This window comes from Dipodomys spectabilis, unplaced genomic scaffold (genome assembly GCF_019054845.1).
Source record: "Dipodomys spectabilis isolate Male_0828 unplaced genomic scaffold, ASM1905484v1 ptg000002l, whole genome shotgun sequence".
NCBI lineage: Eukaryota > Metazoa > Chordata > Mammalia > Rodentia > Heteromyidae > Dipodomys > Dipodomys spectabilis.
The window spans coordinates 39,257,143-39,273,302 of record NW_024870679.1 but is presented as its reverse complement, the minus strand read 5'-3'; the positions used below and the strand labels follow the sequence as shown (position 1 = coordinate 39,273,302).

The window sequence follows — 16,160 nt, the reverse complement described above, 5'->3', positions numbered from 1 at the left end:
CTGTAAATAAATATTTAAAGAGTTTTAGATTTTCCTTTTTTTTTTTTTTTTTTTTGGTCATGGGGCTTGAACTCTGGGCCTAGGCCTGAGCACTGTCCCTCTTCAGCTAAAGGCTAGCACTCTACCACTCTAGCGCCACTTCTGGTTTTCTGGTGGTTTATTGAAGATAAAAGTTTCATGGACTTCCCTGCCCAGTCTGGCTTGAACCGCGATCCTCAGATCTCAGACTCCTGAGTAGCTAGGATTACAGGTGTGAGCCACCAGTGCCCAGCTAGATTTTACATGTTTTAAGTAGGCAAATATTTAAGGGTAAGATATGCAAAAAGTCTAAGCCGATTTTTACTAGTTGAAAGAATTATCTTTTTGTTTATTTGTTTTTAATAGCATGCTTTAACTTATGATCATAATCAAATATCTAAATCACTATATATGTATATATAGTGATTTATATATTTATGTATATAAATATGTCAAAATATATACATAATATACATAAATATATATTTATGTATTTATATATATTTATTATGTATATATATGTAGCTTTATAAATATGGACCACTGTTTTGGGAAAAAAAGATACCTATATAAATTTTTAGATTAGACCATAATAATACACATACCTTTAATGGAGACATTAAAAATGTATTATTTGCAGAACCAGAGTAATAGGTGTTAAATGTATTCACAAGGTGAAAAAAGTTTTGCACATTATTGTAGCATTAAACATGATTCAGTGCAACCAGCCTATGACTTAACCAAGGAACAGATGCTCTATGTCTTTATAAGTCCCCAATCCGTAAGAAACTATTTTTTGTTTCCTTCACTAAACTGAATCAGGAACATGCCAGGCTCTCCCTGTGCAAAATCTGTTCTGCTAAACTGGATGCCCAGCTGTTGGTGACAATGCTTAGAAAGGAAAGCTGAATATTTATAATACTTTATTTCGTACAGCTGTCTTCTAAAGAGCAGTCATCAACATTTTATTGAATGCAGACTAAATGCTCAAAGGAGAAAAGGTCAATATAAATTAAAACTAGTTTTTCCACTGACAAATGAAGCATTAAAAAGTACCTCCTTGGTCCCAGGGAAACAGATATTAAAATTTAAAGTTTTAGAGAATTACAGCATTATTTAAAAGACTGCATTATAAAGGTTGCATTAGAGACCCTCTCAAAAATTTTGTGTAGATTGTAGAAATTTACCATTTACAAATAATTACTGATTTATGAACAACAGGAACAGAAAAAAATGGAATAAATGGTCAATCTTTGAAAATTACTTAGTAATTAATATTCAAAAGTTAATGTCTCAAAGACTTTAATTTTGCCATTCCTCATTAGTCATTCACAATATTAGTCCTTGAGATTAAATTGGTTTAAATAACTATTTGTAGTTTTCAGAAGTCAATTGAAAATCAAATTAAACTAAATTACTAAATTCTCATGGAAGCAGGAAGAAAATAGAGGTATGAACAAATAAAAATGGCAACTGATACTTAATAGTATTTATATTTAATTACACATTGCTCTATTTAGGTACCTGAGATGTTCTGGTTTTTAAAACAGTTCAAAAGTAGAAATCAAAAGCAAAGTTACACAGTATAGCATCGCTTTTTTGGGTAGTCAATTCTGTTAAGATGTAATGCAATCTTTCAGTGAGGAACATACTCAGACTGATTTTAACTGTTCAAAATATTACTGCTTCATTATCATGGCTAATTCTTCGAAAGTTACTCAGTGTTTGGAATTAAAAGGTTTCCAGATTAGGTCCTAGGTAGATCTAAGAACAAGGAAATATGAAAAACTAAGAAGTTCAGTTAAAATAGGCTATTATCTTCCAGTTTATGTATGGCCAGAACCTAAAAATATGCTTAAGGGAAATATAGTAATAAAGCTGGACATATGTATAAGTATCTTAAAAAGATTTAATTTTAAGACTAGAAGACATCTAAGAAATCACTTAGCCTATAGGGAAAAGTTTGTGTGGCTTACTATCATAAATTTTGAGAGAAGGGAAACTCAAATCTCAGATCTTGTTCCTAATAAATCTTAGTTGAACTTAGGGGGAGGGAATTGGAGAGGTAAAGATGAACAAATTTACTAAAATTTATGGTCAGTTCTTACCAATTTATTAGAATGAAACACTGTTGACTTACTTATCAATAGTTAAGTATCTACTATACACAAAACAATTCTCTACCCCTGGACAACTGTAATATAAAAATGATATGATGCTAAGTAAATCAGGATGATGTCAACAGGATAAAGAAGAGATGGACAAAATCATAGCGAGAGAACAGGCCAAACTCAATTAGCTATGAGACAGATACTTTTTCTAAAATATTATTTACTACAATACTACCAGTATTGATTAACAAAAGTGATATCCTTCTGGAAGTTTCGTAAAGTTATAAGAGGTTTCCATGGCTATTAGCTTGGTTAATAAAAAAAATGGGCACATAAAATGGGCAAAAGACTTGGATGCACACTTCTCCAAAGAAGGCAATTAGGCATATGAAAAGATGTCCAACACCCCTAATCACTAGAAAAATGCAAGTTAAAACCACAATGAGATACCAGGTCCATATCCATTATGATGGCTACTACAGAAAATTGGAAAAAAACAGTGTTAGTAAGGATGTAAAAAAAAAAATCTGAACTCCTTGTGCACAGCTGACTGGGTTGTAAAATGATGCAGTGGCTATATAAAATTTGGCAATTCCTCAAATAACTAAAACTAGAATTACTGATATGATCTACAAATTCCACATCTCAAACTAAAAGAGCAGGAATGTTTATGAATATTTGTATAACAAGATTCACAGAAGCACTGTTCATAATAGTAAAAACAAACAAACCAAACATCCACTGTCAGTTTATCCACTGACAGATAAACAGATAAAACAAAATATGGTACACATACAATGGAATATTATGTACCCTAAAAAAGGAAGGAAAGTTGACCTATGCTAACCACAAATGAACCCTGAAGACTTACACTAAGTAAAACAAGCCACAAGGACAAACTTTTAGGATTTTACTCACATAAAAGCAATCAGATTCATAGAGAAAAGGTAATAAAATGGTGGTCGCCAAAAGCTAGCAGGAGAGAAGAATGGGAAATTATTGTAGTTTCAGTTTAATAAGATGAAAAAAATTCTAGAAATGGATAGTGGTGATAGTTGCACAACAGTGTGAATATATCTCCCTCTTGTGGGTAATCGTATAACTTCTGTGAGCAACTTCTCACTTCTGATTTACCCAAATTCCCACATATGCCCATAACTTAAATATTATGGTCTATCTTTAGGTATCTTGAGGTTAGTTTTTGTTTTTCAGTACTGGTGTTTGAACTCAGGGCCTTGCACTTGCCAAGCAGGTGCTTGACTGCTGATCAACTTCTCTAGCCCATTTCTGCACTGGTTATTTTTTTGAGACAGTCTAACTTTCTGTCCCAGTGTGTACCTGGACCATGATCTGAACCTACTTTAGGTTCTGATCTAGCTTAGGATAACAGGAGCACACAACCATGCCCAGCATTTATCCACTGAGATGGAATTTTATGGGCTTTTCTGCCCAGGCTAGTTTAGAACGAAGATCCTCCCATGTTGCTTAGGATTAGAGACATGCACCACCTGGCCCAGGTATCAGTTAACAAAGGGGACTCACAAACATTTCTGTCTGGGTTGGCCTCTGATGGTACTCTTCTCATTCTCAGTTTCCCAATTAGCTAGGTTTATAGGATACCTTGGTTAATTAGCTGAATTGGGTCAAGGAGCACTTTAGATTAGTAAAGCACATTTCTGAGTATGTCTGGGGCATGGTTCTAGAGAAGAATAAGGGAAGAAAACCAGCCCTGAATGTGGGTAGCACATACCATAGGCTGGGGGGGAGGGGTGTCAGAAGGGGATAAAGGAAAAAATGAGAAAGTCCACAATGTAGGCATTCTCTCTGCTTCCTGGCTGCCAAGTTGTGAGCTGCTCTATTCCACCACACCCTTCATGCCACTTGGACTCGGAACTTTTGAAAGTGAGACTCCCACCCCCACCCCCCAAAAAAAGAATCTTTCTTCCTTTATATTGTTTCACTCAAGTATTTAGTCAGGTCATGGTGACAAAAAAATTTAACACAGTTGGGATCAAAATTCTAGTTACTACTAGAATTGCCGTTGCTGGAATTGAAAAGATAAATATTTGATATAAAGAGATAAATTTTGTTTGCAAAATTAGATGTTATTATCTAAGATAGCCCCATTCTGTTTTACTTAGTTAAATATTCTAATTGTCAGAAACTGGGTAAGTTTTATTATACAATGTTACTAACACCAGTTCAATATCAAAGAAATTATTGTAGAATAAAGAAGGTGCCAACTGATTCCTAACAAGAACCAAGGGTAGTACCTCAGAAGCTCACAAAATTATATGATTTGAAGTTCTTTTTTTTTTTTTTTTACAAGATTTAAAACACTAGATTAAATGGCAGGGCTGAGGATGGAAGTAGAGGGTGAAGAATAAACTTAGTAAAGCAGATAAGACTCAAAGAGCTTTGATACTATGCCAAATTCTTCCCTGAGGTTGGGCAAATCACATAATCTCACTAAGCTCCATAAAGTTGATAATAATACTGGCCTGTAAAGTAGTAAGACATTTCTGAGTAGAAGATAAAAATATCACTTAGGATTTCAGTGCTTCCATTTACTCCATACGAAAATGGACCCCATGCTATTGCCAGTTACCAACTTCACGAGAGTGTTTAGAGGATTAGTGAGTATGCTCACGAGATGCTTAGAGAGCCTTTGATGAAAGGCAATGGCCAAACTGACAACCCATGTGATCCCTTTAGTGTAAATTAAGATATCTGAAATGATTTCTTTTCCATTCTCTGTATGAGCAAAGGGACAAGAATCTCCTATTTCCTTTCAGCATTCTCTCCATTCAAGCCTATGCTCCCATGTGTTAAAATTTCACACAAATGATATCACAGCGTGGGGGAGTGGGAATACCACCCAGAAGAGCAGATGTATGCTTATGGTGTATAAGTACCAAAATAAATAAGTGGTCCTATTATTATTATTATTTTTTAATCTGTCATGGGGCTTGAACCTTGAGCCACAGCACTACCTCTGGCTTTTTCTGAGTAGTTTATTGGAGATAGGAGTCTCACAGACTTTTCTGCCCAGTCTGGTTTTGAAGGTTTTGAACCACAGTCCTCAGATCTTAGCCTCCTGAGTAGCTAGGATTACAGGCGTGAACCACTGGTGCCCAGCTTCCTGTTATTCTTAGGCAAAAAATGTTGACCAGTTATTAGGCAACAAATTGTCAAAAGATTAATGACCAGCAAAAGATTTTTTTCAGAAGTCAAATGGATATATTTGAGATTAACTGAAAAGATAGATGGGGGTGCAATGTTCTTTGGATTCACTAAAAATACTCATTAATAGTACTTTCTGCCAGAAAATCATATACACTGACAAATAAACATATTTGAATATATATGATACAGGAATACATATAAAGGGAAGACATAATTATGACCTTTAAAATATATCTCTCCTGGGACTGGGAAGGTGACTCAGTGGTAGAGTGCTTGCCTTGCATGCATGAGGCCCTGGGTTCTATTCCTCAGCACCCCCTAAGCAGAAAAAGCCAGAAGTGGCGCTGTGGCTCAAGTGGTAGAGTGCTAGCCTTGAGCTGAAGAGCTGAGGGACAGCGCCCATGCCCAGAGTTCAGGCTTCACAACCGACCAAAATAAATAAATAAATCCTAAAGGGGCTCTAAGAGGTCTATAGAATTTTTAAATGGCAGATGGACTGCTTTATGCATTTTCTATATAAATTATATTTTGTGACATAAAAATAACTAACATGGATGTCTACTCTACTTCTGAGACTTCAGCACAACCGTGTGTAAAATGCTTCCAGCAAGACTGTGAGATTCCTCCAATTAACCAGCCAAAAGCCAGAAATGAAGGTGTGGCTCAAATGATAAAGAGTGCTAACTTTGAACAAAAAAAGCTCAAGGACAGTTCAAACCCCAGTACCAGCACAAAAAATAAAATAAAAGCTTCTATTAAGGATACTTCCACTCTACTTAGTGGCACTTGTGCATGATGTCCTCACTAAACTTCATATGTTAATATAATCCTTGTATGTTTCTTCTCCAGATATTTATATCATTAACACCTTATCTATTATCTGACTGGTTGGTTGTGAAAACTAAAAATACATAGTAGGCTAGATCTTCCATTAAACTTGAAACTATAAGATAGTAGCAGTTGAGCTCATATTTGAATCCCAAAGCCTGACAGTGATTGGTACATAGGTGTTATATTAATTGATGATTGGTTTAATTGCAGGTGTTTTTGGGGTTTTTTGGCCAATGCATCATCTTCAAATTAAAGAATTAAATATTTAGCTCCTCCAATTTTCTATAATGCCACAAGTTTCTACCTTCAATGTCTATTTTTAAAATAGATATATTACAATTTCATATTGACATCTCTAATACCAAACGAATATATAATATTTAAAATTCCTTTAATCAGGCTAGGCTTGGTGGTTTTTGCTTGCAATCCCAGCTACTCAGGAGGTAGAGACTCAGAGTATCAAGGTTCCTACCAATCCAGGGCAAAGGTCATGATACGTCATCTCAATAAACTGGGTATAGTAGTGTATGCTTGTGATCTCGGGTTGGAGGCTAAACATAAAAAGGCTGCTAGCTGAGGCCTGCCCCCAAGCAAAACACAAGACCCTATGAGCAAAAAAGGGCCAACAAACTGACATGAACATATAAGGGGGACTACTACTAGGTGGGGAAAATAAAAGAGGGTAAGAGGAGACGAAGGACATTTATGCAGGTATGAAAAACTCATAATGAAAACTGTTAAAAATCTGCAAGAAAGCTTAAAAAAGGTGAAGATATTTTGAACAATTAATTTAATTATGAAACTAAAACATGTCTTGGAAGGATGAAGGGTGGGGGGCAAAAGGACAGGAGTGGAAGATTAGAAAGAGGAATGAAAAGTGGGCAAATACAGACATAATGCAACATAAAGAAAATGGAAGTAGGGAAAGAAGGTGATGGAGTTGGAGTAGAAGGGAGAGTAGAATGATGGAAGAGGTGACTGATCAAGATGCATGTACACATAAATGGGTATGTTAAGTTGAACCACCTTGCACACTACTTGAAGATAATAAGAAAGAGGGGCTTTGGGGGGGATGGTGATACGAAAGTAATAGAGGGGTCTATGGCATCAAGGGGTATATGGAAATATCACAACAAAACCCTTTGAGCAATTAAGATATACTAATAATAATTAAAAATAATTTCCTCTATTGAACTTTACTGACTTGCAAGCAAGCAACTTCCTTTTCTTTCTCGTGGTCTTGCTCACCTTGCTTGCTCTGTTGACATTCTATCACTTGACTCATGTCCCAAGTCCTTCTCTTTGCTTGTTATTTTGGAGGAGGTATCTATGGACTTTTCTTCTTGGGCTGGCTTCAAACTTTGATCTTCCAGATCTCAGCCTCTTGACTAAATAAAATTGTAGGTGTGGGACACTAGCCTCCCACAAAACTTCCTAATTAGGAATACTTACATTAAGTACTACCAATTTTGTCAACTTTAAAGCTGTAGGATAAAAGTATCCTGTAAGGAATTATGTAACCCTGAATATCCATTATGATTCAAAGGATGTTTATTAAATAATTCACTTTTATTCAGCCTGACACATCATTTTGCTTACCTGCGTTTGTTTTTTTGTTTTTTGGGTTTTTTTGGTGGTCACAGGGCTTGAACTCTGGGCCTGGGTGCTGTCCCTGAGCTCTTCAGCTCAAGGCAAGCACTCTACCACTTGAGCCACAGCACCACTTCTGGTTTTCTGGTGGTTAATTGGAGATAAGAGTCTCAGACTTTTCTGCCTGGGCTGGCTTTGAACTGCAATCCTCAGATCTCAGCCTCCTGAGTAGCAAGGATTATAGGTGTGAGCCACTGGTGCCTTGGCTTGCTTACCTGTTTTTTAAATAAGAGGTCCATACAATAAAAACCATTACACTGGACTGGACATCAGCACTAGCATGACTAAACTCAAATGGGTGTGATAAAATAGTAAAGCAGATCAAGATTGTACTTATGGCTCGTGCATTTTATTTTATCATGCAAAAATAGCACATTTTAAATTTCTCTCAGAAAACTCTCAGAATGGGCACTATTCTGAGAAAGAATGTTATAACTGTCTCCAACACTAATTCTGTTCTAGTTTTCTAGTTCAGTTATAGCTTAGAAAAGAATTATGTTAACTCCCATGGAAATTGTTGCTCAATGGCTAAATTTGCATGATAATAAACACTACTTATTACTAAAATAATAGACGAAGCAAACAGTGCTGGGAAGCTTTAAAAAGGAAAAGATGAAAGATGAAGAAAAAAGCACTAGAATTGGATATTTATAGCAAAAATGATCATATTTGACCATAGTAGTATATAAACATAATGGAGTGAAACATGTTCATATAGAATAAAATCTACCCCAAAAAGCAACTTTACCCTTCAATTAATATTTAATTAGCAACTACTTAACCAATGACACAGTTATTAACTTAAGTTTAGCTCACAGATCTGGCTAACAGAACTAAGATTCAAAATTTTCTCCAAAGTCTATAATTTTTCTACTTTAAGTCGAAAGCCAGTCAAGATATCAGCCTAGCTAGAGAAATTATACATTGCCTTCAGTTTTATAATGTACAGAGAAAGAGTAATTTTTGAAGATTTCTCTAAACTACGAGAAGCAATTATACATCTTTTTCAGTTCCAACACATACCCAAAGGACCAAAGAGATGAGAATACTTATTAAGACCTTAATATAATCTCTAAAGAAAGGGGCTCTGTGGCTCAAGTGAAGAGTGCTCACCTTGAGCTGAAGAGCTGAGGGACAATGCCCAAGCCCAGAGTTCAAGCCCCACTACCGACAAAACAAAACAAAACCTCTAAATTCTTTCAAAAACATTTAGTTTGTAATGCACACTACAAATAAATAGAAGCTGTGTACATTATGAAACATGAAAACATTAACACCCCAAAACATGACCACATAATTCAGTAACTAGATCATTGCCTTTAGGATTGTGTATGCCTACTTCTCCCAAAAGGCAACCATTGAATTTTGTTAACTGTTACTATCCTGCCTTTTTTCCACAATGACTATAGGAAATACATTTATACTTATCCCCATGTAATATTGTTTGATTATCCTTAAGCTTTATAAAGTCAATATATTATATGTAGTCTTCCACAGATTGGTTCTTCTATTCATGACTTTAAGATTCATCCATCTTGTCTGTTGCCATTGGATATTTACTCTTTCCCATTTATATTCATGTAGGCCACACATATTTCTCCCTTATTTTAGTATTTTCTTGCCAGGTTTCAAGGAAATTAGAAAGGATCCAGATCACCCTTTCCCATTAGTTAAATTATATATTTAGCCTCAAAAGTATATATCCAGACAGGTGTGGTGGCTCATGCTTATAATCCTAGCTACTCAGGAGGCTGAGATTTCAGGGTCAAAGTTCAAAGCCAGCCTGGGCAGGAAAGGCTGGAAGACTCTTATCTCCAATAAACCACTCAGAAAACCAGAAGTGGCACTGTGGCTCAAGTGGTCGAGCACTAGTCTTGAACTGAAGAGCTGAGGGACAGCATCCAGGTCCGACAAAACAAAAAGCAAAAAACCAAAACAGCAACAACAACAACAAAACTACATACCCAATATCACTTAAAAATGACCCTAAATTCATACATAACTTGTCATCATGACAATTTGTGCTAGTTCATTTATAATCTCACTGCTTACCACATTTTAAGACTATTATTAATAATGAAGATCCACTATTAAAATGGCCATTATGCTTCATGCATTAACAAACTGTTCTTAAATCACTTTGCTAAAATTATTAATTTAACAAAATTAAAGATTAATGTCCACCTCAACTTTGTTTTCATTTTTCTTTTCTTTTTTCTGCTTCTGTGGTGCTGAGAAATGGAACCTAGGGCCTCATGCATGCAAGTCCAGCCCTCTACCACTGAGCCACCTTCCCAGCCTGTTTTCATTTTTCTTGTTGGAATATATTTGTTTTAAATTCCCCTAATATACATCTACTGATACGTTAAGAAATTAGTTACCCCAAACTTCAATTTTCAATAGTTTTTGTTTCTCTAAAAGAACATTAATTCAGCTGTTTGTTAAGCAAATACACACCAGTTTTTCTTTTTTTGTCGGTCGTGGGGCTTGAACTTGGCAGACCTTTATTGAGTAAGCAGATAAGAAGACAAGCAGACAAGCAGGCAAGCAGAAAGGACTCCCATGGGTGCTCCAAGGGAGTCACAGAGCTTTTTGATATCAGGGGTATGGGCTCAGGGCTTCCCCAGTTGACCTGTACTTTAAACTTGTGACCATTATGTTTGGACATCCCTTTCAAGAAAAAATGCACTCTGCCATAAAACAGATTTTATCCTTGAGATAAAAAATATATCCTGACACATCTTTTATCTTTGAGAGAATGCATCCTGTCACAAATATTTATCCTTTGAGTTAGGCACTTTTTGTCAGAAGAAGCCATCTCCCAAGTATATATGTCTTTCTTTTTTTGCCAGTTGTGAGGCTTGAACTCAGGGCCTGGGCACTGCCTGAGCCTCCTTTTGCTCAAGGTTAGTGCTCTACCACTTGAGCCACAACGCCACTTCTGGTTTCGGGGATTTAACTAGAAATGAGTCCTATGGGGACTTTCCTGCTGGGGCTGGCTTCAAACCTCAATCCTTAGATTTCAGCTTCCTGAGTAGCTAGGATTACAGGTATGAACCACCAGCGCCCTGATCATGTCTTTTTAAAAAATGATATCCTTCCTTGGTTTTTAGGACACATTAATATTTTTGGGGAGGGGGGCATTAGGCAAGGTGAGATGAAGGTTGTTCTTGCTCTTTTCTTTTTCCTTGTGCTAATAGTGCAATATGTAGGAATGCATGGGGTAAAAACAAAGAAGGGGCTAGGAAGGTGGCTCAGTGGTAGAGCGTTTGCCTTGCATGCATGAGGCCCTGGGTTCAATTCCTCAGCACCACATAAGCAAAAAGAAAAAAAGCCGGAAGTGGCGCTGTGGCTCAAGTGGTAGAGTGCTAGCCTTGAGCTAAAGAGCTGAGGGACAGTGCCCAGGCCCAGAGTTCAGGCCCCACGACCGGAACCCCCCCCCCCAAAAAAAAAAAAAAAGAAAAGATAAAAGGTATTACAAATTGTACGAGACATGTTTTAATTTCCTCCAGTCCCATTCTCGGTATATTAGCCTTATTTGAATTATTTCAATTGAGACTACCTAAATATAGTCAGCAGGCTATAAACTGTCAGAAGGTGTGGAGAAACAGAATTAAAGTGAACAGGAGCTGGAAGAGGGTAGAAAGGTGGGCTGAGGGCAATCACTGGGAACTGTCAACTGAGATGTTTCTAGGAAAAAACAACAGGAAAACGAAAAGGCTACGGGTTCACTTTTTTGCTCCAAGCCACTCTATCCCCCTCCCCAACAACAATATCTGTAGAGGCGATACCTACGGCATTTCGGGGCTCAGACACACACCACCACCGCAGCTGCATAAAACGAACTAATCGACCTCTTCTGAGAACTGAGACTCCGCCAAAGCAGAACACCAAACCTGAAAAAGCGCGGGCGCATCCACCCTGGCCACGGTGTGACCCCTAACACTGCACCCCTGGAAACTACATCCGCGCGAGCCAGGCACGGAGTAGGTGTGAGCAAAGGGGTGTGTGGGCCCAGAATCACATCCGTCCCTCCTTGCCGACAGAAATGCCAGACCCTCACTCAGTGCTGACTCGGCGCCCAACAACCACCCCCGACTTCAGTCGTCGGAATACAAGGAACTGAGTGCTTGCGCTCTGGATCAATGCTCCCTACATTTCTACCCGGACCGTTTAGGGGTAGTGCGCTGGATGTTACTTCCGGTGGTGGCGCGCTGGGAGGAGTGGAGCGCCGTTTCCATGGTAACGAGGTACGGCCTCTGCGTGTCCTGCTGCGGTGTGACCCTCGCGGAGTCGCCGCGGAGGATCGGTTTCGCGGCGTGGTTTGTGAGGTGGAGTTAGGTAGCCGACGGCTTGGCGTCTCGTTCTGTGCAGGGGGCGGGGGTCCCTCCTCGCGCAGCTTCCTCCTCTTCACTTCCTTAACTTCCCTGGCCTACTAACCCTTGGCCCACGCAAGCTGCGCGGCCCGAGGAGCGCAGCGGAGGCCGCGCCGCCCCGGACGCGCTGCGGACGCGCCTCCCCGCGCGGGCACCGCGGCTCCTGGCGCGGTGTTCGCTTGGCTTGTTGTCAGCCGTAGGCGCTTGTTAAGTTTATTTTTCCTGCTGTTGTGGGCCCGGTTATTTATGGAGCCGTTTGCTGCCGTGTACTCTCTAGGCCCCTGTCTGGGTCTCGGGCTGGAGTTTTAAAATAAAGGAGGCGTTCTCAGCCTGAGGGGATGCAATAATGCATTTATTTAAGCTTCAGTTTAGTCTCTCTTCGTAGGAAAGAGAAAGACTAGAATTCTGGAACATTTCTGCCCTGGGGATTTCTTATTAAGAAGGAAGTGTTTGGGAAGGAGTGTTTGAAGATTTTTTTTTTTTAAACCCCAAATCCCAAAACGTTTACATTTAAAAAAAATTGCTCACTATAAAGTGGATTTTATTCTTTCATATTGGAACAGTTGCCTTTCACATTGGGGAGGAGATTGCTTTGCACGCATATGTGTTTAAAACTGATGCTTAATTATAGTGACACCAATTTGTAGTAACCAGACTGTGACACCACATCCCTGTAGGGTCCTTCTAAATCTGGTGTAATATGGAAGTGTCAGCCTGGCGGTCTGTGTATTATAAATAGGGTACTTCATCCATGATAAGCGATTATTATCTTTCTTTCCCAAGTGTAAAAGACATATATATAATTCAAGAAGGTGCCAGTGATTTAGGCCTCTTGAGTAAGAATCCAATGAGTCCTGAAGGGGACTCTACCTATGTCATCTTATTGTTGAACTTGAAACATTCAATTTCTTAGGTTGAAATGTGTTGTGTGAAGCCAGAGCAGAATAAAATAATGTTGGAAGCCGTGAGACCACTTGCACAATTTCGTTCCTCATAGTAATCAGTAAACCTTCATCCGCATTAACAAGGAAGAAACTGAACTGAAAATTTCTGCCTCTCACCATTTACTACTAGTTAGGTGATATCTTGGGCTCTCAATTTCTTTATCTGTAGACAAAAAGTACCCGACCACTGGGGTAAAACAAGATGGATGGCAGTTCATTAAGGTCTTATGAGTGTTAATGGTTTATATGAACCCCAAGTTTTATTATTAGTAAAGGAACATGGTAAAGCCTCATGACAGTTTTGTAAATGGGACTTTAAAAATTCAATTATTTGCCAGGCGCCGGTGGCTCACACCTGTAATCCTAGCTACTCAGGAGGATGAGATCTGAGGCTCCAGTTTCAAAGTCAGCCCAGACAGGAAAGTCTGTGAGACTCTTATCTCCAATAAACCATCAGAAAACTTGAAGTGGAGCTGTGGCTCAAGTGGTGGAGCACTAGCATTGAGCTGAAGAGCTGAGGGACAGCGCCCAGGCCCAGAGTTCAAACCCCACAACCCATACACACACAAAAAAATCAATCATTTGAAATGTGACATCACTTATTAAGATGTTTATGAAATGATTTCATTGATCTTGCTGTAGAAGATGGATGCCACCTGCAATTGATTTACACAAATATTCTTGGAGTGTCTCACTATAGTTTATTTAGCACCTGTTAGGTATCAGGCAGTGTTCTACATGCTTCACATATACTGTCTGATTTAATTTTCAGCTCTGTGAAGGGCCCCATTCGACTGTCTGTGATTTTGGGAAAGCAGATGTATGTGTTCCCCTTGTCCTGATTCTTATTTTGTATTATGTTACATCTTTATTCTTTTGGCTACTATTGCACATTTCAAGAAAAATTATATGCATGCATGTTATATATGTTTTATGTATGTATGTTTTATGTGCTATGTATGTATTATGTACTAATTAGAATTAGTAGCCAAAGATCGATTCTGTTTAACATATGTTAAATTTATATTGATTCTATAACATCCATCTTTTTTTTTTTACATATAGGAACATTAATATCTTGGTCTCATTTTAAAATCTTCACTCATTTGAAAGGCACAATGACCTTTGCATTTTAGGTGGTTATCATCGACTAAAACAATACTGAAACTGTTTTCTAATAGAATGGCCATCAGTCCAGGAGGAGATACATCTTTTTCCAGTCAGAAACCAATAATTTCGGAGAGTCTTAGAACCAAGAAGTCTTCGCTAACTGAAGAAGAGATATTTTATATGAATTGTAGGGCTGCCTATCTAACTGTGTTCAAAAGCAGCTTGGAAAACATTGTTTCAAAAGATCAACTTTACCTAGGTAAATTCCATAAACCGAATATTTCACCTTATTTGTTCAAAGTGATAGATAAGAAAAATGGGAATTAGAGTTATATCATTCAATCATCACTATTTCATAGTGAAACTTTACAAAATGAAATTACAGTATGGCATACCCCTTTTGTAGAGTTTTTCTATTCTAGGACCTTTCAGGTGTAAATTTCAATTTTTAGACAATTTAGATTCATGTAATGTATATTTTTATGTACATTACATGGTGTAGGCAAAAATCCAATTAAAATTTCAATTTGCTGTGATTCCTAAAATATCCAAGTGTATTCTTTTGCAAATGGGCAGAGATCATAAATCTGGTAAGTTTAAAGTTTAACATGGCCTTCCACTGCTATGGCACTTATAAAATCAATCAATATATACTTATAAATCAACCAATATGTACTAAAAAGGTTCTGTCCATCTAAAGCCAGGTGCTTGTGGCTCATGCCTGTAATCTTAGCTACTCAGGACCTAAGGATCGCAGTTTATAGCCAGCCCAGTCAGGGAAGTTCTTGAGACCCTTATTTCCAGTTAACCACCAGAAAACCAGAAGTGGCACTGTTACTTGCACTAGCCTTGAGAAAAGAACTCATGGACAGGACCCAGGCCATGAATTCAAGCCCCATGACCCCCACTCCTAATCCCCCCCCCAAAAGGTTCTGTTAGTCTAATAAAATTATCTGGGAAGATATCAATTCAGTGTTTGTCTTTTAGTGCTGTATACACCTTTGATTTTTATGGTGGAATATTTTGTGTAAAACTTGGGTTTCAGATAACCTAGTTTTTAAAAAAAGGACTAATGTATACCAATGATGTCTCTTTCTTACTACAGTGTTTCGTTTGTATCCTTTCCTTAGGCACCTAACATAGACTCTGACATTTCCATTTCAAAGTCAGAGCAGCATCATTACCAGAGCTTTAGAGTATCTTTTTTGTTGTTAACTATAAATAATACAAGTATCATATATACATGTCCAAGTTTAAAGGAAATCCTGGCAAAAGATCAGTATCTTTGTGCCAACCTTGAAAACATTTACAGTTATGTTTTCACTATCACTAAATTTAATTAACTTCAACTCATCTTGAACTTTAAGATTAGTTATTAATAACTAGATCATATCAATATTTTAGATATAGAGATGTTTACTTACTGAATACATATTGAATACATAATTTTTCACAGTTTTTTCATAATTATAATGCAGTATTTACAAAACAGTGTTTTCTGGCTGGAAATGTGGCATAGTGGTATAGTGTTTGCCTAGCATGCATGAAGCCCTGGGTTCTATTCCTTAGTACCACATAAACAGAAAAAGCCAGAAGTGGCGCTGTGGCTCAAGTGGTAGAGTGCTAGCCTTGAGCAAAAAAGAAGCTCAAGGATAGTGCCCAGGCCCTGAGTTCAACCCCTAGGACTGGCAAAAAAAGAAAACAGTGTTTTCTTTGTTACTGAACATAGCAACAAGCTACTCTGACCTGCTACATACCCGTTTTCCCAACACTTGACAGAAAATATTTTAATGTTGACTTTCAAATTATAGCTTCATGTAGGTTCTACTTGTATTCCAAACTCTTAAAGGGTTAGAGGTGGCTGATGTGCCAAGCATATATTGATATAACCAGATTGTCAGCGCCAAAGCACTAAATATATGGGATTCACATAA

The 16,160-nt window shown here is 37.8% G+C and overlaps 2 protein-coding genes across 11 annotated transcripts in view; one reads left to right on the top strand and one right to left on the bottom strand.

Annotated features, from left to right (window-relative positions):
- LOC122111783 (integrin subunit beta 3 binding protein) overlaps positions 1-11,887 on the bottom strand; it is a 41,353-nt gene extending 29,466 nt beyond the window's left edge. For 2 of the 5 annotated variants that reach the window (XM_042684523.1, XM_042684512.1), the window contains exon 1: positions 11,592-11,887. In XM_042684523.1, coding sequence (XP_042540457.1) covers positions 11,592-11,596 — 5 coding nt within the window. In that variant the 5' untranslated portion in view covers positions 11,597-11,887. Of the gene's footprint in view, positions 1-11,587 lie in introns of all 5 variants that reach the window. The other 3 variants (XM_042684530.1, XM_042684519.1, XM_042684533.1) reach the window with 3 other exon arrangements.
- Positions 11,888-12,025: 138 nt separating this feature from the next.
- The window catches only part of Efcab7 (EF-hand calcium binding domain 7), a 37,395-nt gene continuing 33,260 nt past the window's right edge, over positions 12,026-16,160 (top strand). Inside the window, exons 1-2 of one of the 6 annotated variants that reach the window (XM_042684448.1) lie at positions 12,026-12,046; positions 14,253-14,485. In XM_042684448.1, the coding sequence (XP_042540382.1) occupies positions 12,036-12,046; positions 14,253-14,485 (244 nt within the window). In that variant the 5' untranslated portion in view covers positions 12,026-12,035. The other 5 variants (XM_042684456.1, XM_042684460.1, XM_042684467.1 and 2 more) reach the window with 5 other exon arrangements.